Raw genomic sequence first — 27,301 nt, forward strand, 5'->3', positions numbered from 1 at the left:
TCTTGGTTGTGAATAAATTAAAACATTTTTTTGTGACACAGTTATCTTTCTCAATCAGCATTTTCATACGCTAACACCTGTGATGAATGTATACACCAGACTCAAATAAATGGACTTTTGGTTTTAGGGATGAAGCAGAAACAGAATATTACTTCATAGGTTTGCTAAATTGTTCTTCCTTTGGTATAGACAGCCACTGTTTTTTTCCTTTGCCATATTTGCTTTTCCCTACAGTCCTCCTCAGGTCTCCTCAGCAACGAGATGACAAGCTCCCCAGTTATCACGAGAAAAAGAGCCTAATGGTACTAACTTGCTACAGCTTAAGAGGAAATAAAAAAGACAATTATTTTACTAGTTGAAATGACAAAATGCTAAATTATAAAATGTCAAGGGAAAAAAATTCAGGCAATTTAAATTTCCTGGAAATGGGTCTATAATTTATTTGAGGAAGCAAAGTATTCTGAGCTGTAGAGAAATGCATTTTGTGCAGAAAAAAATTACCCTTTGAGTTTCACTGCTCGATTTTAGTGCTCAATTACATCGTTATATTTTTATAAAGAATAGTTGTTTTTGATCTTCCCATAGCGTAGTCCCTCTATGGAACCATATTGGTGAGCTCTTTGAATTCGTCTCATTTTATCTTCAAAAAGCTTTAGTCAATTTTCCTGCCCAGGAGAAATTCCATCAGTTTTTTCACTCTCTAATATTCTTGTTGTCATTTACCTCCAGTCTTTAATTTTTAAAAATTTATTAATTTTTTTATTGAGGCATAATTGACATGACATTATATTCGTTTCAGGTGGACAACGTAATGATTTGATATTTGTATCACATGATCACCAAATAAGTCCAGTTAACATCCATCATCGTATAGTTACACAATTTTCAATTTTTTTCTTGTGATGAGACCTTTCAAGATCCACTCTTCTAGCTGCTTTCTATCTATAGCTTTTTAAATACTTAAATTAAGAGTTGTGTTTTTACTGCTGAGTCCTGGAGGCTGAAAATGCTATGGAAATATTTTTTATAATACCTAATCTGAATTTCAAATAATACTTTGAGCCTTAAGCATTTATTTTCAAAGGACTCTTTAAATACATAAAAAAGATTTCCTTTTGCACGGGCTATTTAAGAACTGCTAATTCAGCGCTTCTAGCATTTGGAGCACTATTCTAAACTAAGAGAGATATACTAAAGAAATAAGACAATACTTGTTTTCGGAGACAAAAGAAAAAAAGAGCTCACAGATGAGATGCTCACAGATGTGCGAGGGAGCATACAGCCTTGAGGTAAAGAGACTGTCCCTGAAGCTATACTGACTAGCTTCACGTCCTGGCTCTAATGTTCTTACTGTGTAACCTCAGGCAAGTAACTTCACTTTTCTCTGGCTCAGTTTCATCATCTGTAAAATAGGACAATAATAAAAACCTACCTCACCGGGCTGTGGTGAGGGTTAAATGAATTAACATACACACAGAGTATTTAGAACACCTTCTAGAACAGAGTAAGCTGTCTAAAATAGTTCTTATTGTCCTGTGCCTAGAGTTTTCAAACTGAATTACTCCTTTAATCTAGAGATCTACCATCGAGTTGGAGAGGCCACACATTTATAAGAGAAAAACTAGAAAGATTTCATAACCTGGAGCAAATTAATAGGTACTGAGAGGATGCGGCATCAAGATGGGTTGTAATTAGTATTTTGGTGGTGAACATGATGTAATCTATGCAGAAATAGAAGTATAATGATGTACACCTGAAATTTTTACAATGTTATAAACCAATGCTACTGCAATAAACAAAAAATTAAAAATAAATAAATAAATAAATAAATAAATAGCAGTAAAGCCAAAAAAAAAAAAAAAAATGATGTTACCACAGTAAAGAAAGTGGGATCCAGGGCCGGTCCCATGGTGTAGTGGTTAAGTGCGTGCGCTCCGCTGCTGGCGGCCCAGGTTCGGATCCCGGGCGCGCACCGATGACACTGCTTGTCAGGCCATGCTGTGGCGGCGTCCCATATAAAGTAGAGGAAGATGGGCACGGATGTTAGCCCAGGGCCAGTCTCCCTCAGCAAAAAAAGAGGAGGATTGTCATGGAGGTTAGCTCAGGGCTGATCTTCCTCACCAAAAAAAAAAAAAAATTAAAAAAGAAAGTGGGATCCATTTCCAGAAGATGCCCATGAATAGGTGAGAACTGAGTTTGGTGTGAAAGGATAAGTAAAGTTTGTGAAAACCAAGTGTTTGGGTAGGTAGACAAGGAGAGAAAAGATGGCAAAAACAAAGATTCTTAGAGATGATGTAAAATAACTAAGGACGGAGAGCATGGGCCTCCCAGCTAAAATTCTAAAGCTAGCTGCAGACAAGGCCAGTGCGGAAATCTAAAACTGTGACTTCCAGCCCACTAATTCGTTTGCTACGCCAAAATGAGGCAGAAGCAGGTCATGTGGTGCTTTCATTGGTCTTTTTCACAACGTTGAATTCTTTAAAATTTTTTTTTCTTTTGTGAGGGAGATCAGCCCTGAGCCAACACCTGATGCTGAGCCTCTTCTTTTTTTTTTTTTTTTTGCCGAGGAAGATTGGCCCTGAGCTAACATCTGTGCTCATCTTCCTCTACTTTATATGGGAAGACACCACAGCATGGTGTGACAAGCAGTGCTTTAGGTGTGTGCCCGGGATCTGAACCCGGAAACCCCAGGCTGCCACACCGGAGTGTGCGCACTTAACTGCTTGCGCCACTGGGCCGGCCCCTAAAAATTTTTTTTAAAAGGGGCTCAAGTAAAAACAACTAAGGAAAAAATCTCCAAAACAAAAGAACCCTACACATTTAGTGGTAATTCTCTTCCTGGGACACACACAAATGTGCTTGAATTTCTATCTTTTTCCACAAAGATGGCAGGATTTCCCTGGTTTTATTGTAAATCATTGCATGTTTTTATTGAGGTGAAGCATACTTTTTATAATCTTTTACTTCTGTAATTTGATAATTTATGTTTTTCACCCTAAAATCTTAATAATAGTCTTTCTGCTTCTTCATATATTCTACTTCCTCCAAATAGACTGAGGGGAAAGTAAAAAACGCTTTTGTAGTTGGTGGATTTATTATCTATTCTTGACAATTATTAGAACTGTAATCTGTGTCTCTAAAATCCAAAAGCTGTTGATTGATGGACTTTTGAAAAGAACAGCCAGGAAGGTAGAGGTATTTTAAAACCTCATGGTATGCCTTCAGAAGCTTGGGTTCTGTGATTTATGAAAACTAGGTTAGTGGTATTTTTAAAAGCAGCATAGCTTTGCTCTAGAAACATTTTTGGCTTTCTAATAGCTTCTTGGTTCATTTTCTCAGTGTTTATTAGGATGAGTTCAACAGTTTCTAATATTCTCTTTTCTGAACTTGCTGAGAAACAGGGAGAAAGCCTCAAGTGTCCCCAGTATGTTAGGTCCTTCTAGAGGCAGAATTGTTCAAACATAACTAAGTTCCCTATCTCTTTCTTGAGGCAGGAGCTCCCAAACCTTCTTCCTCACAGCTCTCAACAGTCCCACTCAGCACATACTTGTCCCAAACCTACTTCTTACTAAAACTTGGCCATCTTTCAAGATCCGAAGGTTATAGAATTCCCCCACTCTTTTACACCATTTGTTTTCATCTTATATTTGTGAACCTGCCATTTTAATTTCTGCTATTTTTGAAAAGCTAGACTGGACAGCAGAGGTCAGAGGCTCCCTTATTTCCAAACTGCTATAAGCAGTCACTTTGGAACCTAAAATCAGAGGCGCGAAATGGAGAAGTGAATCTAAAATGCGTTGCCAGGTAGCAGGTCTATATGTCGTCTACCATGAAGGCTGGGATCTCCAGGGTGTTCATTAGGCTAGGTTATCAAGGTCTGAGGTGGTGTGCTTGATTGTGGGGGAGACTGTGGAGTCAGACTGCCTGAGTTTGAATTCCAGCTCTGCCAGGTTCTGAGTGTCTGTATGTGACAACCACCTCGATGACAATCTCTTATTATTGTTCTCTCTCACGTTTCTGGGCACTGGCTAGGCTCAGCTAGGTTTTCTCTCTAGGACTCTGATGCAGTGTGGTCAGTCGGTGACTGGGGCTGGAGTCATCTCAAAGGCTCCCTCACTCACATGTCTGGAGTCACGCTGGCCGTAGGCGGGGTCCTCAGCCGCCACCGTCAGCTGCAACACCTGCATATGGCCTTCCAGGTGGCAGGAGCTTCCTCACAGCAGGGCAGCTGGATTCCAAGGGTGAGTGTCCCGAGAGAGGGCCAGGTGAAAACTGTAGCTCCTTTGATGACCCAGGCTCAGGAGTCACGGAGCATCACTTCTGCTGCATTCTGTTCATTAGAATCAAATCACTAGGTCCAGCCTATATTCAAGAGGTGGGCAATTAGACTCCACTCCTTAATGGGAGGAGTGTCAAAGAATTTGTGGACATGTCTTCACACCACCATAGCCACATATTATCTGGAATTCTTCTCTGTTCTTGGCTTTCCTGGTCTGTAAAACAAAGATAATGAGAGTAACTTACCTCCCAGGTTTTGGGGAAGATTAAACAAAAACAGTACCTGGTACTCAATGTCTTAGCTTAGACCATTATCATGGCTTACGCAAATCTGAATTGATGCTGATGGTGTCAATGAGGGTACAGTTCCAAGCAGATACAATCTGGGGGAACTGCCACCTTTCCAAACTCTAGTGGTGGCATTTGACAAATCCCAGTGCCTGTGGCTCTTAGGTCTGTGGGAGCAGAGTTACTATATATGGTCTGAATTCTTTGGTTCACCTCATTTTAGTGACAGTTTCCAGATATAGGTCAGTCCATTTAAACCTGGCCCCATTTATGGCAATTTATTTCATTACAGGATAAAGTAGTTAGAACCATGAGTAACAATTACTGTGTCTACAGTGCTTTTAACACCTTAGCTAAGTAATCCTCACCTCACCCAGTGAGTAAGTTTGGATGAGCACCCTTCCCTCCTCTGGGATGAGGAAAGCAGGACCTGGGTCAAGTGGCTTGTTCTGAATTCTACTGAGGCAAGGGGCCGGCTGGAGTGAGAGGCTGGAGGTCCTGGTCTCTGGCTCCTCCAACCCGCCTAATAATATTAATACCCCATCGGTGATCATTTCCCAATGCCAGTCAATGCGCTATATTCAGATATCTTCAGGATATTGAAATTTATTTTAAACTATCTTTTATTAATCTGTAACAGAGATTTGGCCAGTGCCTACTTAGCGTACTGTGAGAATAAGTGAGTTAACAGATACTAGAAACCTTGTGAAAGCACACTTTGTCATTCACTACACTTTTTTTTCTCTTTCGGTCAAATTGATATTTTCTGATTTTCTTGGGCATCGAAAGTTTTTTATCTAGGGGAGGAGGAAAAATTGAGAACACTCCCACTCTTCGCTGGTATTCGCCCCCGGGCTGGCTTCTAGCTGTCACCTGCACCCTCCCTCCCCCTCCCCCTCAAAATTATATTTCTCGTTCGATGTTAGTAAATCCAGGAGTAAAAGAGGCAGCAGGACCGCGCCTTCCGCGGGGGCCGGGGGTGCCGGCCGCCCCTCCTGCCCTCGCTTTTCCGTTCCCGTGCCATCGGGGCTCGCCCCGGGTGCGGCGGCTGCCGCCCGCGTCACCGGGGGGCGCTGTGCGGCCGGCCCCGGGCGGCCGGAGGTGAGCCGGCCGGGAGGCGGCGGCTCCGGGTCCTGCCGGCGCGCGGAGGGGCGAATCCCAGGCGGCGAGGTCGCCGCCCCCGCCCCTCGGCCGGCCCCCGGCCTGCGGGGGAGAGGGAGTGGCCGGCGCTCGCGCCGCACCGAGCCCTGCGCAGCGCCCGCACTCTGCAGCCGGCGCGCACCGGAGCCCGGGCGGCGCGAGCAGGCGGGGCGCGCCAGGGGCCAGCGGCCGCGGGACAGCCCCGCCAACAGCCTCGCCCAGCCGCCGCCGCGGGAGAGCCTCGGCCCCGGAGCGCCGCCGACAGGAGCACGACGCGGAGGCGCAGTGGCGCCCGGCGAGGTAGCGCGGCGCTTTCCCTCTCTCCCCTGCCCTGCCGCTCGGTCCGGCCGCGGCCCGCGAGGGGCGGTCAAGGGGCGCCCCGCGCCTTTGTGCCCGTGTCCCGGTGGCCCCACCGCCCGCCGCGGGGGACGGGTCAGCGGGGTCTGCGGCGCCGTCCTCCGGGGGAGGCGGCGCTGCGGCGAGAACACGCGGACGCGGGAGGGCGCGCAGGGTGGTCGCGACTGCAGTTGCCTCGGGGCGAATGGGAAAGAAGCTTGTAAACTAAGTTGCTCTTACTTTGCCCCATCCTCCTCGTACCTGTGGGCAGAGTGGAATCCAGATCTTCCTCGTGTTCACCCACACCACCTCCATCTCTCTGGCCCACAGCTGTTTCCTGGCCCCCTGGTTCTATGGAAGGACACGGGATGGCCTCCTCCGGGAAGGAAAGCGGAGGGAGAACAATGGGGCGTCCTGGGGAGTGGGGTTCAGGTGCGGCGTGCCCCGGCGGCAGCGGCGGGGGAGAAGGGACTCGGGACCTGATGGGGCTTCCTGCGCGTGCAGCTGCGCTCTCCGCCTTTGTTCCGCCGCAGCGGAGGGGGCTGCCCTGGGTCTCGTTTCCTGCCGGGGAAGGGATTCATTCACGGCCCCAGAGAGGGAAGGGGAGGGGGCGGGGCTGGAATGGAAACCAGATTAGGGACGGGAGTCCTGGAGGGTGCCGGGGCCGGGAAGAGGGTTGAGGCGGGGGTGCTGAGAGTGCACTGGAGAATTGATTATAAGCACAACATTTTGTCCAAGGGCCGTGTGGGTTTCTGGAGCTCGTTTATACTGCTTTGTTCAGGCTACGGCCGAGCGTTTATTGCTGCAACAAGTTGTGTACTTCCTTGAGTTTGGGGACGCTCCCAATGTTAGTTTGCTGAAATCAAATCTTATTAGTTACAATGGAGGAAGACTCTTTTGGGGGGCTTTGAATCAGGGTATTTGTATGCATGTGTGTGCCTGTGGGTCTGTGTGTGTAGCTAGTGGATATTGGCTGGAATGGCTAGGAGGCAAATTTTATAGCATCGATTTTGCATAAAATAATTTTCCCCATTGTAGTATAGTATAGGATAACCATTTTCCTGGAATGTTCGGGGGGAAATCACCAGAAAATTAGACAGTGCTAAATAAATGAATCAGATTATGTAACACTAAATTGTAAATCCCTTTTACAGTTTTTCCCGGAAAACACACCACACACACCAGCGTTCGGGTTTTGAGTTGAGGAGGCACGGCTTCAGTGCTTTCACTCCCCCAGTGTGGGTCATCTGGAAGAAGAAAGAGAATACCAGCCCTTATGGTGAATGGGAATTTTGGGGAGGAAGTAGAATTAAATGCCATATGTTGGCATTTGTTAAGTGACCCTTTCCTAGATTGGGATGTAGAAACCCAAGAGGATGGGCTGACCTCTAGAGGGAGCTGTGGGGGACTGAATGAAGAGAGTCTTTTGAATGGGGGATTCCAGGCCAAGCTGTTTGGGGAGGAGGCTGACATTTCCAGGCATTCATGGTTTGTGCCTATGGGACACTGGTGGAAGGATCCCAAACTCGGACTGAAGGTTGGAATTACTGTGGTGATAATTGAGGAGACATTCAGTTATAGTAGTCTGGCTGCAGGCAGGGCTGGGAGATTACCCAGGGCTGCGTCTTGGACAAGCCAGAGGGTCCACCGTTAAACCACCCCATTGGCCATTCATTTTAGGATGAACCTAGTTTGAAAGCCTCTTAAGCTTAGAAGGCGAATTAGAAGCTTACTCTGGGGGAAAAAAATGTTTCCTGCCCACTAAGTGGTAATGGAAAAGAGCTGTGCAAGCTACTGCTGAGGGTTTGTCTTTTTCATGGGGAATGTGGTCAGATTTTCAGGCCAGGATGGAAAGTAGTGTCCTCAGGAGCCATTATGATGTGAAGTTGGAGTGAGATGTTGTCCAGCCATCAAGCTGTTTGTCATTATAACTAACACACTCCCTGGCGAAACAGGGTGCCATGGGCGGGCAGCGAACAGAGGGAGACTTCTTTGTTATCGTTGTCTTGCCATTTTGGACTTTTCATTTATGTTGTGAATTGTTTTGTAAAATAGAGCACAATTGGATTCCTCCCAAGTACTCATTGGAATATATGTTAGCAAAATGCAAAGCATGAAACTGTGTTATTGCTACTGGAGACACGGATGGGGGATCCTCCTAAATAGCTGGTCCTGGCCGCAGGCTGTCCCGCTGGATGCCCTATTGTGTGCTGAGGCTGGCTACAGGCTGCACCCCCTTCATGGGGTGGGATGAATCATCACTTTTTCAAGCCCGGAATTAAAGACTGACTCTCGGGTTGCTGCCCAGTTAGGCAAAGCAACAAGGAGCTTCTGACATCAGTGGGGATGGGGTGGGGTTTGGCTAAGAAGGGATCCTGAGTGTAGGATCCATGTTTTTAGCATTTATCCTCCTTTTGGATGAGATTCTCCTCTTTTCCTTCTCCCTTCTACTATTTTCAGTAGCTGGACATTTGAATTTCAATTCAATAGCCTAACGATGGTTATAGCTATCCTTTAGTAAGTGTTTACTATGTACAAATAGAAGTACAAATACATTACTCTATTAATCCTCACAGCAACTTGATCAAGTAGGTATTATCTCCATTTTACAGTGGAAACTGAAGCCCAGGGAATTTAGTAACTTGTCTCTTATATCCTGCTGTGTGGGTAGATAGTAAGTGACGGAGGTGAGATTTGAATTCGGGTCTCTGATTCCAAGGTCCATGCTCTTTTAAGTATACACTGAATGCTCTGATATCTCTTAATAATAGGAATAACCACAATTTGATTAGCCCTTTGCAGATTTCAGATCACTGTCACATCTGTCATTGTAATTGATCCTTCCAAAAACCTCTGTGAGATAGGTTTGGAAGACCAGATTAGTGACATCACAACTCTTCAAACTGGATTGTTAAAAAGCCTTATGCTCTTCGATGGTCTGTGTGAATAAACTTTAAGTGAATGAAACTTTATTTTTGAAAAGTTGGACTGCCAACATTTAAAAACAAGTTCTTTTTTGGAAACATTTAAAAGGAGTGGAATGGAATAGATCTAATATTGTATTCGAGCATTTTATGTATATTGAAATCCATTTTAGCCCATTTTACCTTACAGTCTTTATTAGAACACCGCACTTTGCGTGTTCACTTTGACCCACTGCCAAGTGTCTTTTTAGGAGAGAAGGAAGGGGGAAAGGAATGTGATTATGAAGAGGAAGTGGGACATCAGAATTGGAAACATACGAGCAGCAGGCTGTAGATTTTCCCAGCACATGCTTTTTGTCTTGACAGTCGCCTTTTACAGAAGACATTCTTCCTTAGGGAAGTGTCAAGGGTCTTTCTTTACGATATCCTCTGAGATCATCAAATTTCTGAGCTCTGTGGGAACACACATTCCACAGGATTTCTGTGTTCATCCTTTCCCCACAGGGGAAGTGAACTGGCTTAGGCGTCAACGTGACAAGGGAATGGAAGTGGTAGCCGCCGTTGGGTGGAATGGAGAGGGTTGCTGGGCAGGAGGCACCTGCCCTTGACCCAAGAGTGGCCATCAAGGGCAGGGGTAGAATGGTTTTTAACACTTGGCATCATCAGTTGTTTATGGATTTCTCAGAAAGCTTCTGGGTGAATGGAAAAGTCAATATTGGTTTTTGTTTCCCAGGTAAGACTTTGAAGACTGAACGTTCCGCCTTTGCTTAATTATTTCAGGCTAGGACACCATTTGGGGTCTTCAAGGTTGTGGTGTAGCAGTAACTTATGTCTCCTCATGCTAATTAAATCCGCCCCCTCCCCCAGGATAGTTAGGAGGGACGCAGACACGTGGTCTGCTGAGCTCTAACAGAGAGCACCTTCCAACTCACCAGCCGAGAAGGATGAAGGATGAAGGCCGCTCAACAGCATCGCGCTGTTATAACCTCGCGTAGGTTTCTTTTCAGTTGTCAGTACCTTCTTCATCAATTCGTGCTTTAGTAAGCATACAGTGGACGCAAGGCATGCATGAAAAAGCAATAAAGGAAATCTGTTGTGCCTCAAAGGATGTAGCAGGGCAGGTCGGTGTGCCCAGAGCGTAGATGTTGGTGAAATGAAGAAAATGCCTGTGACAGCCTTGGTGACCAAGGCCACGCCAACATCTGCTGACGAAAGCTGAAAACAAACAAAACCAAGAGAGTGGGAGGAAACCGAACACGGTGCCCGCTCCTTCCTTGCCTTTGGTTTCCTTTCCTCCAGCCTCTGATGGTGTGCAAGGGGTAGGGTCTCTAGATGCCTGCCTCTGAAGGTTGAATTGGTTGGGATGTTAGGAAGCATCATCCTGGTAACTTCGCTGCTTGGGGAGGCAGCAGAGGAGCCTCTTTTGGACCCTGATGATGTACAAAGTACCATTCCACGGGGGAAGGTGTTGAATAACATGGGCGGCCCTGGCCTGTGGCAAGTCCTTGGTGCCCTCCTGCTTTCTTCCCTGCACACCTGCCAGCGTCCCATCCTCATCCTGTGTTCAGCGTGGCTGTCGATTCGACCCCGCTAAGGCTGTTCGTAGACTTCAGGTGTGTTTGCTTTGTGGCCAAGAAATGCCCGGTCCCCAGAGAATGAAGCGTTCATATTTTCTGTGACAGTCGTGCTGCTGTCTGTTAAGCATTGGGTGCTTGCCTTGGGTCAGGCTTCATCCTGGGTAATTAGGTAACTTGTTACATTTAATCCTCATCAGTGTCCTCGGCAGGAGGTATCTGTACATGAGGGACCTGAGTGACTTGCCCAGGGCTAGTGGACATCAAGCTCAAGACTCACCCTTTCCAGAATAACACACGGCCTCGTGGTGCGGTGTTCTGTGAAGCTTCCGGCCACTTTTAAGTAGTTCATCTAAGCAGTTAAAGGGAGAGGCCACCCTGATGGTCTCTCTCCCTCCTGGCTTGCTTCCTTTGTCCCCTGCAGTCAGGGTTCCTGTGGGTGTCAGTGTCCTGGGCTAGTCTAGAGCTGGGAGAGTTGGTTGAAATGCTCCTCAGTTTCTCCTACTTTTCTGGGTCTTGTCCTTGGCTCCCTGTCCTCCCCCAAACGAGGGAGACCTGGTGAAACAAGAGTCAGCCTGCGAGTGAGAGACTGAGGAGCTCGTTCCCACCTCGTGATCTTTCTTACCCTCTCCTGGGCGTGTCTTTCTCTGCAGGAATTAGATGGCCATCTGGGAGTTTTCAGGGGGTTCATTCATCTGATCTCTGTTCTCGAGTCTCTCTGAGCGCAGTACGCTGCTGGGCATCCAGTGGGAGCTCAGGGTCCGATGAACGTGAATAAAGTGGTGTGAGCACCATTGCAGAGCCGGGGCTCAGAGAATAAGACTTTGGACAAGGCGGGGAAGAAAAGAGTCGGTAAGGAATTTATACTCGTTCAAGATAGGCAGTTTTTGAAATTGAAGTCTGGAGAAAAGTGAAAATTGACATTCTTGCATCGCTTATCAGATAAATAACAATGCTGAGCTTCTAAAAGGACCAGGCGCCTGGCTTTCCTTGATAGAGGCCAGGGGGAGACCCATTCCCTGCCTTCTGGGGACTTTCCCACCACTCCTGCATGGGCTCCAGATGCTTTGAAATTGCACAGATGGCTTCATTTTGCTGTGTTAAAATTAAAATACAATTCAAAATTGTACATGACAAGTTTTTAAACTTTTTTTTAAAAAATCAACATCCTTAAAGAGATTTTAGAGAAAGGACAATGGAGCAGATTAATAATTGACAGAAGAATAACAGAACAATAATTAATAAATTATTGGTTTTGTTATAGAATGTGTGCACATCATTTGCCTACTCATTTTCACTGGTTTCATGAAAGCAATTTTCACACTCTTCAACCAGAAAACAACCTCAAAAACCCTTGACTGAAAAATCCCTGCTGGCCTCCGTTACATTTTCCAGGGTACACCTTCTCTCTCCTCACTCGGTGCTGCTTACTTTTAAATTCTACGTTATTAGACCCTGAAGTGCTGTGTGCAGTGTTCAGATTGCAAATATGCTTGGTTCCTAGGTGATCAATTTTTTCTTTTGAACGTGCTTTAAGAAGATCATCACTATTTTATTCATTTTAGAGTCCTAGCCTAAATGCTTTTAGGAAAAGTTTAATTTTTATCAACATTGGGCTTAGGCCAATTTGTGTGGCTAGTTTTTTTGTAGTCCACATGTCAGTCTGCTTACAGTTGTAGTAAGTTGACTGCAGTTTTGATCTACCCCTGATGTGGTGAGCCATCGATGAAAGTTCTTTCTCCCTTGCCTGAAATCTTTGGGGTGTTGAGAGGTATTCATAAAAATATATGAACTGCCTCATTGGATCTGATTCAGGTATCTGCTTTCTGCAGAAGCAGAATACTGAGTGTTCTGTGGCGTTGGGGGAGGGGGCCAGAGTTACATTTTATAACTTTTTATAGGTTTCACGGATATCTCTTAAATATCCATAATTGCATAATCTCTTCAAAACCTCTTATCCATACATTTAAGTTCATCTTGGGTTGTTTATTTTTATCCTATATTCTCTACATTTCATACCTTCTTTAAAGGTAGAATTTGATTAAATTGGTATTTTGACTTCAAATGCCCAATTTTTGGAGTGGTGGAGTGGTAAGGTTGAAAGAGCCTTAAAGGTCACGGCTGTAACCCCCTCACTGTATTTGAGACCTGCTGGGGCTCTAAAGTTAACTGGGGACAGATCTGGGAACTCAGCCCCAAGTCTTTTAACTCCTTGCTCAGTTTTCTTTCTAGGGGAACATCTCACTGTCTCCCCAAACCCATCTAAATCCAGGCTGAGTGCCTGTCGCCTCACAGTCCCCCCTTTTTGACGTCACTGTTTGTGCTGATAGCGTTCCTGTCACCATCTTGACTTTGGATTTCAGGAGCATCGCCTGCGTTTCTGTTTTCTGTGACCCTTAAGTCCATCCCATCAGTTGCTATGTTTGGTTGACTGTTGTCTCTTCTATTTGCCTTTTATTTTCAAATCCTGAAGCCTCTATTCTGATTCAGACCTTTAAAAGGCTGGGTTACTAGAACACAGCATTTCCCAGAGTGGGTTGTTCTGTGAGAAGTTAATAGGTTGGGAAAAAAAAAAAGCCCATAAAGTTAGTAGATGATAGTGTAAAAAAGGGTTCCGTGGCTAAGTAGGTGTTGGTTAAAGAACGTTGTAAATAAGTTTCTTAGCAGAAGAACTTTCATGGCCTTTTATTTGTGACTGTGCGCTGTGAATCTTCAAGGGGGAGATGTAGTATGCACATGTCCCAACTTATGTGACCTCTTGCCGCTTTTTGAGGGGATCATTATGTAGATAACACTGCTGTAGTCGCTTCATTGTACCATTTCTAGATCCATCGTGATCTGGCTTTCTACCGCAATATGTATTCTATGTGAGCCACGCTTGGTTCACCCTCAAATATGCCTTATGCTTTTTTAGCTCGTTGTTCTCCTGGATCTTTCTTTCAGCCCCGAAGCCCCTCTCCATCTGTCACACCTGGGTGTCTTTCACAACCCAGCTTTGTTCCTGTCTTCTCTGTCAATTTCCCCCAGACTCTTGCTCTTCCCAACTTACAGCATTTATTGTTTCACAACTTAAAAAAAGAGAGAATCTGGGGCCGGCCCGGTGGCGCAAGCGGTTAAGTGCACACGTTCCGCTGTGGCGGCCCGGGGTTCGCCGGTTCGGATCCCGGGTGTGCACCGACGCACCGCTTGTTAAGCCATGCTGTGGCGGCGTCCCATATAAAGTGGAGGAAGATGGGCATGGATGTTAGCCCAGGGCCAGTCTTCCTCAGCAAAAAAAGAGGAGGATTGGCATTGGATGTTAGCTCAGGGCTGGTGCTCCTCACAAAAAAAAAAAAAAAAAAAAAAAAAAAAAGAGAGAATCTTTGAAACAGTCAGAATATTGAAAGTAGCATTGTGCACCCATGATAGTTAAATTATTGGAATTCACACAAAATGCCATTTTCCATGTTTGTGTCAGTTGATGCCTCACACGCACGTCACATTCCCTTATCTCTCCACGCAGGCTAACTTGCATATCTTATTCAAGCAGGTGGCTTGTTTTGCTTTTAGATTTTGTTATTGGAATTGCATTGCATTTATATAGAATTCAGGGAGAATTGACATCTTTATGGTTTCATGGCTTGCCATCTGCAACCTGATATTCCTCTCTGTTTATTTAGGTCTTTTATGTCCTTCCATGAAATTTTATAATTTTACATATAAAACTCTTTCACATTTGTTAGATTTGTGCCAAGGTGCTTTATGGTTTTTGTGGTCATTACGAATGGAATTGTTTAACACATTTTTGGTTGCTGTTGCTGGTGTTCAAGAATGAGATTGATTTTATATTTGTTTATTGATGGTTTTTGATTGATCAAGTTTACAGTTAAACTTGTGTTTGCTATGGGAGCCGGAAGTCAGGCGGCTTTTCTAGTAGAGCGCGAAGTCTTGAAGCAGAGCCACCTTTGGCTCTTCCAGTGTCTCAGCCGTCTCCCCTCGCCCTCTAGCACCTTCTCCAAGCACACGCTCAGGGCTCGGCAGCAATGTGGGTTGGGTGGGGGGGTCTAGTCTGAGTTATATACACTTCAGTCCACCTCGAATCGCTGCTGTTTGGTCATCGAGGCTCTGCACCTGGGGCATGCACGTCTGAGCCTGGCTCTTTCTTACACGGTGATGAGTCCTTGCCTCAGTGGAGGCAGTGTGCTGCAATGGTTATGGGCTGGGCTTTGCAGAGAGGATTGGTTTTGAAACTTGGCTCTTCTGCTTAGCAGCCCGTGTCCTTGGACATGGAGCTTAATCTGTCTCTGCTTCCACGTTCTCGTCTGCAAAATGCGGATATGGTAGAGCCTTCTTTGGGTTGTCGTAGGCATTAAATGCATTAACACGTGGAGTGTGCCCCTAGAATAAATAGTGTCAGACACGGAGCGAGCACTCGGAGTAAATGTTAGTTACTACTCCTCAGTCTTTCCTGAAAATGGATTCCTGGGGTCCCTCCTCCCCCACTAGATACTCAGATCTGTTTGAATCCAAGCAGTGCATGTAATTTATGATTTGATACGGGACTCTAGTTACTCCTCTGAAAAATATGTAGGAAGAAAGATGGCAGAGAAATAAACCAAAATGTTAACAGTGATTGTGTTAGTGTAGTAGATTGGAGTGACTTTTACTTTTACTTCTCTTATTTTCCACATTTTCTGTAATCTGATTGTGTTACCTCCACGCTGATAATAGTATAATAAAATCTTATGAAAAAAGGTCAGGCTGCCAGTTGCCCAAGCGGTTCACTAGTGGGGCAGGAGAGGGTGGGACGCCTGGGGTCTGCCTGCTCTAACTGCATTTGCAGGTGGAGTACTTTCCCGTTTATGCTGATAGTTGCAGAAATGCGACAGTGTTTAAAGGTCTTCAGCAGAAGTATCTCAGAAAGGTAGGAGACAGGGATGTGGTTGCTTGTGAAACTCTTCTTTCTTTGAGAGTTTCTTTTTCTGTCATTATTTTCCCTTTTTGTTTCTTCCTGTGCTCCCTGAGTGGGGCTCTGGGCATCTGTTAGTCTCTTTTGGTCTCTTCTTACTCCCCTTTCTTGAAAACCACTTTTTTCAATACCCCCATCTTTCTCCTTGACTTGCTGTCACACAGAAATGATGCACACATTTCTACAATTCAAAGTAAAGAGTAAATTTTATTTCTTATTTTTAATTGTAAAAATAAATGTGACTTTTCACCCTCAAAAATCTAAATTAAGTTGATTTTCACTTACTCACACTTAGAATTAATTAACTTACCTGCTAACTAACTCACTCACTAAACTCTGGGGGTCTGTGGCTTGTAAAAGTACCGGGAACCTTGGGGGCCTGGGAGGCTGAAGGAAAGGGAAGATGGAGGGAACGCGGAAGTTAAGTTTTTCCTCTTTCCCTTTTTTGTGTAAGGTTACCTGTGTGGCTGCCATTTTGGTGTGTGTCAGAGTTTTTAAACTTTTCAAACTGGAAAACCGAATTCTGGAAAATTACCAAAATATATTTTTTACAAAGAAAACTTTGCCAAATCTGACACATTTCCTCAAAAGCCCGTTGATTTTAATTACTTTTTTAAAAGTTCCGTGACCTTCCCAGCTTTCCTTTCATGCGCCTCCTCTTGTGTAATTCTGAGTGGAGAGACGGGCTTTCCAGCTAAGTTTGTTTTATCTACGGGAATTTATTCTTAAGCAGTGGCATTCTGTAAGTATCTCAAAATAATGGCGACACAGATTTCAAAGAAGGCATGACAGCGGTGTTGCCTGGTGTCAGCAGAAGAGCTGTTTACTTGAGAAATATTGCTAATTTCAATGAGATTTCACAATTGAATGTAAAATCTAGTTGAGGGGATTTAAATAAGATGATGCCTTTTTATACCTTATTCCACAATTTATAATGTTTGTCGTCTCTGACCACAAAGGCCTCATTTGAACGTCACATAAATATTTATGAGCGTTCTTTGCTGTAAGGAAGTCTAGTACAGTTACAGTAAAATCTGAATTTATAGAACGGGTATTACTAGGATTCAGTATTTACTTTTCAAAAGGATTCATCATAGGAATTCTTTAAATTAGAAACAACATATACCCCGCTTTTGAGTAAGGCGGCCGTGGTAGTAGGTCTGTGTCCCCTCCACTGCTTGTCAGGTTGTCTCACAGACCCGTGTAGGTGTGGGCACGATCTTGTGTCACATTTGTGGCTGTTGCCCCTTTCACTTCACATACACCAATTATGTGGAGGCGGAAGAGGAGAAATTTGTTGGGTTTAGCTAAGGTGTGCCAAGGGTAGGGCATAGGCGTTGAAGAAATACTGGTAAAACTGTCAGCCCAGTCTTGATACTTGCCGTTTGTTGCCAGTTTAAAAAACAAACAAAAAAGTATAGGTAAATGTTAAAAAAGACTTGTACCATTTTATGTCCTTAGAGGTGACCTGTTCTGTATCTCATGGACTCTAGGATGGGATCGTGGACAGCTTCTCTCCTCCTCGCGTGGAGAAAGTGCCCCTTCCCTACCTGGCAGTCAGCGAGCCTGTCAGACATTCGATGTAGAGGCGGCCTCACCTTCTGTCATTCGGCTTCTAGCTTTCCACATGCTCTCTTGGCAGCAAACTTGTGCTTGGCGGTCTGTTCTTTCTAGAACAGTTAATAACCGCGGCAGATGTTGGGAACCCAGTTCCGCCGTCGTGCAGCTGTTTACATGTTCGGTTAGATTTTTGGAAAGAATCAGCTTTTGGGATCTCATGCTGAGGGCTACAAGTATAATAGGATTTAGGGGGAAACTTGGTGTTTTGGGGGTTTGTGTTGGATGTTGCCACAGAGGCAGCACGGAGGTGGAGTGGCACCTGGAGGGAACTCTGTGGTAAACTTCCCGTTTCTCCCGAAACCACCCAGTTCAGAAAGCCCAAGATCACTAGAGCTCTCTTTTGGATGTTTTATATTAGAGATTCATCTTAACCTTACAGAAAATTTGGAAAATGGAGCTAAAAAAGACACTTCTTGAGCCAAGTACATATATTTTCGATGTCGCCACATAGTTTTTGAAATAAATTTTGTAGTTGTATATAATTCCATTGAGTACCATAATTTCCCGAAACTTTCCTTTATTATTGGGCGTTTGGGTGGCTTCTGCCACTTTGCTGTTGTAAATAACACTGTGATGAACATTTCTGTGCTTATAACCTTCTCCATATTTTGGATGATTTTCTGACGATAGGTATTGAGAAGATGATTGGGCTACAGATTGTTGTGAACATTTTGAGGTACTGCTCTTTAATCAGGGGAGTGGATATAGGGATGGACTGGAGGGCCAGGGAAAGTCGGAGTCTGGGATGACTCCCAAGTTTCTGGCCTGTGTGATGTCAGGAATGGCTGGCACAGATAGACCTGAAGGGGACGGGTTCCATTTGGGATGTGGGGCCTCCAGGCAGTGAGTGAGGTTCAGCAGACCATTGAAATGCAGGGCCTGGAGCTGAGGGACAAGCCCGGACCTGAGGTCTAGATGAAGGAATCACCAGCATCTAGGTGTGGTTGAGGCTGTGGGTATTATTAGGATTGCTTAGAGGGCGGAGTGAGAACAGAGGAAGGTGGATAATAGAACTCTGGGGAACATTATTTTGTGAGGAGTAGAGGAAGGAGAAGTTACTAATGAAAATAAGGAGTGATGGGGGTGGAAAGACGACAGCCAGGAAGAAATGACCACATGCAAACCAAGGCAGGAGGGAGTTTCAAGGAGGGAGTCCAGTGGCCAACAAACAGGTAGTGACATTTTATTTGAGACTATTTCAATGACATGTGCCAGGTGAGCTGTGAGTGCCTAGGAAGGATGGCAACTGTCAAAGGTGGGCCATGTCAGAAACCTTAGCTGTGGAGGAAGAGACAGAGGTAGGCAGTTGCTAGAAGGGGTTGTAGGATGGTGTATTAGTTTGCTAGGGCTGCCATAACAAAATATCGCAGACTGGGTGGCTTAAACAACAGAAGTGTATTTTCTCACAGTTCTGGAGGCTACAAGTCTGCGATCAAGGTGTGGGCAGGTTTCTTCTGAGGCCTCTCTCCTTGGCTGGCAGATGGCCACCTTCTTGCTGTGTCCTCATCTGGTCATATTGGATTAGGGCCCACCCTGCTGGCCTCATTTTTACTTAAACACCTCTGAAAGGCCCTTCCTCCAAATACAGTCACGTTCTGAGGTCCTGGGGGTTAGGGCTTCAACATATGAATTTTGGGGGAACACAGTGAATTTGAGGGGGACACAATTCAGCCTCTAACAGATGGATTCTAAGCCTGATGACCCACTTGTCTCCCTCCTTGCCCCATGCTCCCTCATTCTCCACACTGTTGACCATCTGCTGCTGCTCGTCACACTCCTGTCCCTTGGCTTCGGTGACCTGTGCTGTTCTCACCCCTCATCTCCTCCTGGTCCCTTGGTGTCCAGGTTCTGCAGGGTTTGAGCCTGGGCCCTCTTCTCTTCCTGGAATCACTTCATCTATCTATCTGCAGCTCCTTCTCTGCTAGAACTCAATCTCCTGTGGCAAGGTATTTGTTCTCCCAGGTGTAATATTTGTGTCAGGTTAACTCTGTGGTAAATTTTATTTGATAAGACTAAATTTTGTAATCCTGTCCTCATGGTTGCTCATCTCAGTTAAAAAAAAAAAACTTAGTGGAAACAATGATTTAGGTCAAGGTTCAGTAAAAATGTATTTTTGAGTTCACTCATATTTCACAAGGTGATGTTTTTCTCCTTAGAGTTTGGTTTTGGGTTCCTTCCTTTTCGAGAGCCTAGCTTGGTTAAAATAAGACTGAGTGGGTAGCTATTCCAGTAGAGTCTGGGGGCAGAATGATTTTGGTAGGTATGGTATTATTGCTTTTTTTCTCCAGATGTACTTTTTTTTTTTTGGAATTAAAGTTATATAGAGGTTAAGGTTATCCTATTTGATGCTGAGAAGGGAGCCTTCACATGCATGGTATTGGTGAAGGGGTCAGGGTGGACTTGTGAAAATGTTATTTAAACTATGGTTGGTTTTGGGGTTTCTGGTGTATATGTATTTACATAGTGTTTCTCTCAATATTCTTTTGAAATATATCAATGTGATTTCTACATAAAAGTTCATATTTTTATTGAAGAGGCTATCAGATTTCTAAAAGTATATAAATTATGGGTAGATTTACTATTTGGCTACCTAAAATAGAAGCACCCAGATTTTGCTAGACAACCTTGAGAAGAACATTTATCTCTGTCTACAATTTTAAAGAAGTATGTAATTTTAAAGTATGAAACTCAAATTTAGTTTTTAATAGTAACTTATGGGTTTGTTCTTTCTGTCTTTGAGGCAGGTTATTGGAATGACATGTGACTTTGTCCTCTTGACTCTGTCCGGTTGTGGGTTTGAAATGTTATTTTTGTGCTTTCTTAAGTGACTTAAGCACTTCTGACTGTACATTTGGGACAGAATAAATGTGCTAGTTGGATATAGTTTTGAAAAACCAGCCAGATTTTTAACCTGGTAATATGATGGTACTATTCATTCTTATAATTGTTCAGGCTTACAGCTTTGGAAAACAGTAGGTTACAAGCTCGTAGTGACCTCCAGACTTGCTGGATTAGATGGTGTTCTTTTCCTTTATAAAATATGTCAACTGATGCCCATAACACACTAAATACTTAAAGTTAGGGGCTCCCCTGTAGCATGCTCTTGAGTTCCCACCGGTGGTGTATACTTATCCAGATTCAACTGTGTTTATTCCCAAACCTGTTTATGCTAGTCGTACTTACTATAGTTTAATATAATGATTTTAAATATATGTGCAAAAAGAGTTATTTCTGTGAAAATTCATTTGAATGTTTTGGAAACCACCTGATAAGAGTGAGTTTATGAAAATGATTGCAGCTGATTTAGGAGTGGCTGAGGTAACTGCAAAGGATTTGGGTGCTCATAAAATAAAAGTATTCTCACTAATGTCGTTAGTCATTCAGGATAGGGAGCTTAAGTTGTGATTATGTACAACCTGAGAATCTTAATGGCTCCAAGCAGTCATCTGCACTCACACTGTGTGTCCGTTGTAGATCGGGGCGGGGGGGGGGGGCGCTGCTCCATGTTGCCCTTGTTCTTACTCCAGGACACAGTCTGATGGAGCAGCGTCCTCTGGAGCATTGCCGATCCCTACAGCAGAGTTTGGAAAGGCTGCTGTGAAGCCAGCAAGGCGGGGTTGTATAACCCTCCCATAGAGTGGGGTACCAAGCGTGTGTCAAGAGGAATGCGGTCTACCCCACATTGCTTCCCAGGGGTCTCTACAGCTTCACCATTCTTAAAGGAATTGGACCTGGTGGATGATGCCATGAGGATGGTTTATACAAGAAAGACCACTGGGTACTACAGTCAGCGGACATACAAGCACACCTCGGAGATATCGCGGGTTCGGTTCCAGACCACCAGAATAAAGCGAATATTGCAATAAAGCGAGTCACATGAATTTTTTGGTTTCTCAGTGCATATAAAAGTAATGTTTACACTATACTGTAGTCTTTTAAGTGTGCAATAGCGTTATGTCTAAAAACACAATGTACATACCTTAATTAAAAAATAATTTATTGGGGCCTGCCTGGTGGCGTAGAGGTTAAGTGCGTGCGCTTCGCTGCGGTGGCCTGGGGTTCGCAGGTTTGGATCCCAGGCGCGCACCGACGCACCACTTGTCAAGCCATGCTGTGCCGGTGTCCCATATAAGGTAGAGGAAGATGGGCACAGATGTTAGCCCAGGGCCAGTCTTCCTCGGCAAAAAGAGGAGGATTGGTGTCGGATGTTAGCTCAGGGCTAATCTTACACACACACAAAAAAATACTTTATTGTAAAAAATACTAACCATCATCTGAGCCTTCAGCAAGTTGTAAGCTTGTTGCTGGTGGAGGGTCTTGCCTCGATGTTGATGACTACTGACTGATGAGGGTGGTGGTTGCTGAAGGTTGAGGGGCTGTGGCAATTTCTTAAAATGAGACAACAATGAAGTTTGCTGAATTGATTGACTCTTCCTTTCATGAATGATTTCTCTGCAGCATGCGGTGCTGTTTGATAGCATTTTATCCACAGTAGAACTGCTTTCAAAATTGGAGTCAGTCCTCTCAAACCCTGCTGCTGCTTTATCACCTAAGTTTATGTACTATTCTAAATCCTTTGTTGCCATTTCAACAATCTTCACAGCGTCTTCAGCAGGAGTGGTTTCCATCTCAAGAAACCACTTTCTTTGCTCATCCATAAGAAGCAACTCCTCATCCATTAAAGTTTTATCATGAGATTGCAGCAATTCAGTCACATCTTCAGGCTCCACTTCTAATTCTGGTTCTCTAGCTATTTCCACTGCATCTGCAGTTACTTCCTCCACTGAAGTCTTGAACCCCTCAAAATCATTCATGAGGGTGGGACTCAACTTCTTCCAAAATCCTGTTAATGTTGATGTTTTGACCTTTTCCCGTGAATCATGAATGTTCTTAATGACATCTAGACTGGTGAATCCTTTCCAGAAGGTTTTCAATTGACTTTGCCCGGATCCGTTAGAGGAGTCACTATCTATGGTATCTGTAGCCTTAAGTAGTATATTTCTTAAATAACAATACTTGAAAGTTGAAATTATTCTCTGATCCATGGGCTGCAGAATGGATGTTGTGTTAGCAGGCAGGAAAACAACATTACTCTTGCTGTACATCTCCATCAGAGCTCTTGGCTGACCAGGTGCACTGTCAATGAGCAGTAGTGTTTTGACAGGAACCTTTTTTTCTGAGCGGTAGGTCTCAACAGTAGGCTTAAAATGTTCAGTAAACCATGTTGTAAACAGATGTGCTGTCATCCAGGCTTTGTTGTCCCATTTCTAGAACACAGGCAGAGTAGGTTTAGCACAGTTCTTAAGGGCCCTAGGATTTTTGGAATGGTAAATGAGCATTCGCTTCAACTTAAAGTCACCAGCTGTATTAGCCCCTAACAAGAGAGTCAGCCTGACCTTTGAAGCTTTGAACCCAGGCACTGACTTCTCCTCTCTAGCTATGAAAGTCCTAGATGGCGTCTTCTTCCAACAGAAGGCTGTTTTGTCTACATAGAGAATCTGTTGTTTAGTGTAGCCACCTTCATTAGTTATCTGAGCTAGATCTTCTGGAGAACTTGCTGCAGCTTTTGCATCAGCACTTGCTGCTTCACCTTGCACTTTTATGTTATGGAGATGGCTTCTCTCCTTAAACCTCAAGAACCAAATGCTGTCAGCTTCAAACTTTTCTTCTGCAGCTTCCTCATCTCTATCAGCCTTCAAAGAATTGAAGAGAGTTAGAGCCTTGCTCTGGATTAGGCTTTGGCTTAAGGGAATGTTGTGGCTAGTTTGATCTTCCATCCAGACCACTAAAACTTTCTGCATATCAGCAATAAGGCTGTTTTGCTTGCTTATCATTCGTGTGTTCACTGGAGTAGCACTTTTAATTTACTTTAAGAACTTTTCCTTTGCATTCACAGCTTGGCTAACTATTGGGCACAAGAGGCCTAGCTTTCGGCCTGTCTCAACTTTGGACATTCTTCCTCCCTAAGCTTAATCATTTCTAGCTTTTGATTTAAAGTAAGAGACAAGTGACTCTTGCTTTCACTTGAACACTCAGAGGCCATTGTAGGGTTATTAATTGGCCTAATTTCAATATTGTTGTGTCTCAGGGAATAGGGAGGCCTGAGGAGAGGGAGAGAGATGAGGGAACAGCCAGTTGGTGGAGCAGTCAGAACATACACAACATTTATCAATTAAGTTTGCCATCTTATATGGGTGTGGTTCATGGTGCGCCAAAATAATTACAATAGTAACGTCAGAGATCACTGATCACAGATCACCATGACAAATGTAATAATAATGAAAAAGTTTGAAATATTACAAGAATTACCAAAATGTGATATAGAGACACGAAGTGGTCAAATGGTGAGCTGTTGGAAAAATGGTGCTAATAGACTTGTTCAACACGGGGTTGCCGGAAGGCTTCAATTTGTAAAAAATGCGATATCTGCAGAGCGCAATAAAGCAAAGCACAATACAATGAAGTATGCCTGTATACGCAAAGAAAAGGCCTCAGGGGGCTGGCCCAGTGGTGTAGTGGTTGGGGTCGCTTGCTCCGCTTTGGTGGCCCTGGGTTCGCGGGTTTGGGTCCCCGGATTTGGATCCCAGGCGCAAACCTACACACCACTGATCAAGCCATGCTGTGGCGGCATCCCATGTATAAAGTAGAGGAAGATGGGCACGGATGTTAGCTCAGGGCCGGTCTTCTTCAGCAAAAAGAGGAGGATTGGCAGTGGATGTTAGCTCAGGGCTAGTCTTCCTCACACACACACACACAAAAAACAAAAACGAAAGAAAAGGCCTCAGCAGTACAGCAAAAGATTGGCAAATAAACAATACATTAGGTAGGGGCTGGCTCGGTGGCCTAGTGGTTACATTCGTGCACTCCGCTTTGGCGGCCCAGGGTTCTCGGGTTCGGATCCCCAGCACGGACCGACGCACCGCTTGTAAAGCCATGCTGTGGCGGCATCCCATATAAAGTAGAGGAAGATGGGCATGGATGTTAGCTCAGGGCTGGTCTTCCTCAGCGAAAAGAGGAGGATTGGCATGGATGTTAGCTCAGGGCTAATCTTCCTCACACACACACACAAAATACATTAGGTATGTATCATTTTTTTATGACTTCCAACTTGAATCAACTTTTTTTTTTAAACTAACCAGCCAGAGTCAGTCCCAATGCATTTGGATGAGAGAGCCTCTACCTCAGTCTTAAAACCTCCTACCTCCTTTGCCCCCTCCATCAAATTAGTTTCCCACCTTTTATGATGGATTCATCTCTTATTTCTCTTGCACTTATCCTCATATTTCATTTCTATTAGTTCTACCCTAGTTCTTATTCATGAATGATTAGGTTCGTGCCCCAACTGGATTCCCTGCCACTAGCTTGTACGATGCCTTTATGCAATTAGAAAAAGGTACCCTTCAGGACAAACACCATCCCACAGGAGCTCGACTTGATGTCAGGCCCCATTTTTTGCCCTTGGCTGGCCCACTTTTATGCAGTGCACAAACCGAACAACTGCACGGAGCAGTCCTACTCCCTGCTTTCAGTCTCTCTCCCAACTAATTTAGACCATCCCTTGGTTAAATGTCCTTTAAATTTTTTGTTTTCTCTGTCCCTGCTTAAAAATGTTTTGATGACTCCCCGTCATCTATAATGGCTGTCCTCAAGTTTATCTTCCATCAGTGACTCTCAGTCACACTTGTTGCCCTCTGGAAGCACTGACATCTGTCATGACTGTAGCTCAGACACAGGCTGCGTAACGCTGCCCTTTCCTCTCCCACCCACTCCAGCCACTCTCATGCTGTGAACTCCTTAGCTCGGACTCCCAGTCTTGCCTCAGTATACCTTTCTTCCCAGCTTCAAGGCCCATCAGAGCCTGACACCGGCTGTCTCCTCCTGCCATTCTGCATAGCCATTCTCTTCTGAATATGTTTAGTACTTCCTGCTTTAAAGTTCTTTTCTGCTTAACCACGTCCTACTCATCCTCAAAAAGTCAAGGTCAAGTTTCACATCTCCAGCCATCCTTCTCTGATCCTCCTACACCGTGATAACAGCTCCACCTCTAACCATAAAGCTTAGTCTCTATATTCTTCTTTTTGATTTTTGAGGTGAATCATCTGCCCTATGTGAGCGCTTGTTTTTTTAGTTATATTGCTCTTAAGCATTTTCTTTCCCCAACCAGATCCCCAGCCAGCTACTACTGGAAGTAGTGGCTGTGTCTCTGATTCCTCCTTCTCCTGAGCCTGTGTATGCCAGGTGCCAGGTCAGAGTGGTAGGTGTGACTAGAGGAGGGTCCAGTGGGGCGAGTCCTGTAATACGCTTCTGGTGAGGCTGAGGCTGCCTCTTCCCAGCCCCGGGATAGTGACCTACTTTTCCCTTCTTATCTGTGTGCAAAATATTTGTTGTACTTAGTGTGTTCTCCCTGTCACAACGAATGTTTGTCTCTCCCTTTCATATGAACTGAACGCTAAAGTGCTAGTTAAATCGGTGGAAAAAACAATGGAGAAGAAAAGTTGGTAAGCAGTTTTAATTTCTGAACTAGGGGGCCTTGTAATTATGTCATTTAAAAAGAACTCTCTACAGTTTTTGCATCTATCTCTCTATCTGCCTGTCTACCTACCTATCTATTGAGAGACATGATTAAGGGTGGATTGTGAATTTTAAGTTTTTATGGCTTTTAATTTGAAGATTTACAATATAATAATGTGGTATTTTGAAAACCTTTTTTTGATAAACTACTTGTAGCAAGAAATGAACTTTTCTTAATCAGGAATATACAGTGTAGTTCACTATTGAATATTTAATTTCTTACCAAATTTTCCCTTGGGAAAATTTATTGTATATTTCTCCATGGTCAAACTGATTAACTTTAAAAATTGATTTTTGTATAGCATTACAGGTTAAGAGTGTGCTATATTCAAGGGGAAAAGGGTATGTGTGTGTTGGGGGGGGAGGGCATTTGTATGTATGTATCCTTATGTAAATATGTGAAATAATTGCTGTATCCTACAGAACTTTTGGAAATTAATAGAACTGTTACTCAAATTTAGTTAACATTTATCAGTTTAAATTTAGTAAACATTTATTTTTGTAAACATTTTAATTTGTGACTTAAAAGATTATTTAGTTATAGCACGCCCCTGTAGATTGATTTGCGGTATAGTATATCTTTTAGTTCTTTATAAATACTTTAAAATGTATTTAGAGGGATGTCAGATGTGTATTACGGTGCATTGATTTTAAATTTAGTAATACTTCCAACATTAGAAAAACTAGAAAAAAATTAACCTAGAAAATACTTCCAAATCTTTTTTTTTTTTTTTAAATCCTGTGTTTATTTTATTTTATTTTATTTTTTTGAGGAAGATCAGCCCTGAGCTAACATCCATGTTAATCCTCCTCTTTTTGCTGAGGAAGACCGGCTCTGAGCTAACATCTATTGCCAATCCTTCTCCTTTTTTTTTTTCCCCCAAAGCCCCAATAGATAGTTGTATGTCATAGTTGCACATTCTTCTAGTTGCTGTATGTGGGACGCGGCCTCAGCATGGCCGGAGAAGTGGTGTGTTGGTGCGCGCCTGGGATCCGAACCCGGGCCGCCTGTAGCGGAGTGCATGCACTTAACCGCTAAGCCACGGGGCTGGCCCAATACTTCCAAATTCTAATGTGATTGTTGATTTTAATCAACTTAGGTGAGGTAACCCATTGCAATGTAGCTATTTTCTTTAAAAATTCTTTTTAAATGATAAAGTACTTTCACCTCTTCAATTTACATCATCAGTGTCTTTTTTGGAACATCTTAGCTATTTTTGTTTGATCAGTTCTCAACTAATAAACATTCATGAAATCCTAATGTAAGTGTATAAACATCTCTCTGTCTGATTACACAGTTTATTAGACTTTATTTTGGTGGATAACTGGGAAGCTTCTGAATTTTTATTTTAAAAAACTTCTTTTAACCGTGAGTACAAAGGCGCTGAAGATGCACTGTTAAGTAATACATATTTTCCTTTACTGTATAGGTTTCTTAATTTGTAATCCTTAGATACCTTTTTGCTTTCATAACTAGATTAATTTATTAAAATAGCTAACTCCATTTTTAGCTAACCATGTGATTGTAAACACACAGAGGACACATTCACATGTGCCTGGATGCATTATGAGGATTCTGTTGATTCTGTGCATTTCTTTCTGTGCTGTGTATGGTTATTACA

General features: G+C 43.8%; 1 protein-coding gene across 5 annotated transcripts in view; it reads left to right on the forward strand.

The window, feature by feature from the left end:
* Positions 1-5,884: 5,884 nt before the first annotated feature.
* The window catches only part of MYO1B (myosin IB), a 180,700-nt gene continuing 159,283 nt past the window's right edge, over positions 5,885-27,301 (forward strand). For 2 of the 5 annotated variants that reach the window (XM_058549453.1, XM_058549457.1), the window contains exons 1-2: positions 5,885-6,006; positions 7,197-7,321. In XM_058549453.1, the coding sequence (XP_058405436.1) occupies positions 7,319-7,321 (3 nt within the window). In that variant the 5' untranslated portion in view covers positions 5,885-6,006; positions 7,197-7,318. Of the gene's footprint in view, positions 6,007-7,196; positions 7,322-11,271; positions 11,393-27,301 lie in introns of those variants that run through there. The other 3 variants (XM_058549458.1, XM_058549454.1, XM_058549456.1) reach the window with 3 other exon arrangements.

This window comes from Diceros bicornis, chromosome 10 (assembly GCF_020826845.1).
Source record: "Diceros bicornis minor isolate mBicDic1 chromosome 10, mDicBic1.mat.cur, whole genome shotgun sequence".
NCBI classification, from domain to species: domain Eukaryota; kingdom Metazoa; phylum Chordata; class Mammalia; order Perissodactyla; family Rhinocerotidae; genus Diceros; species Diceros bicornis.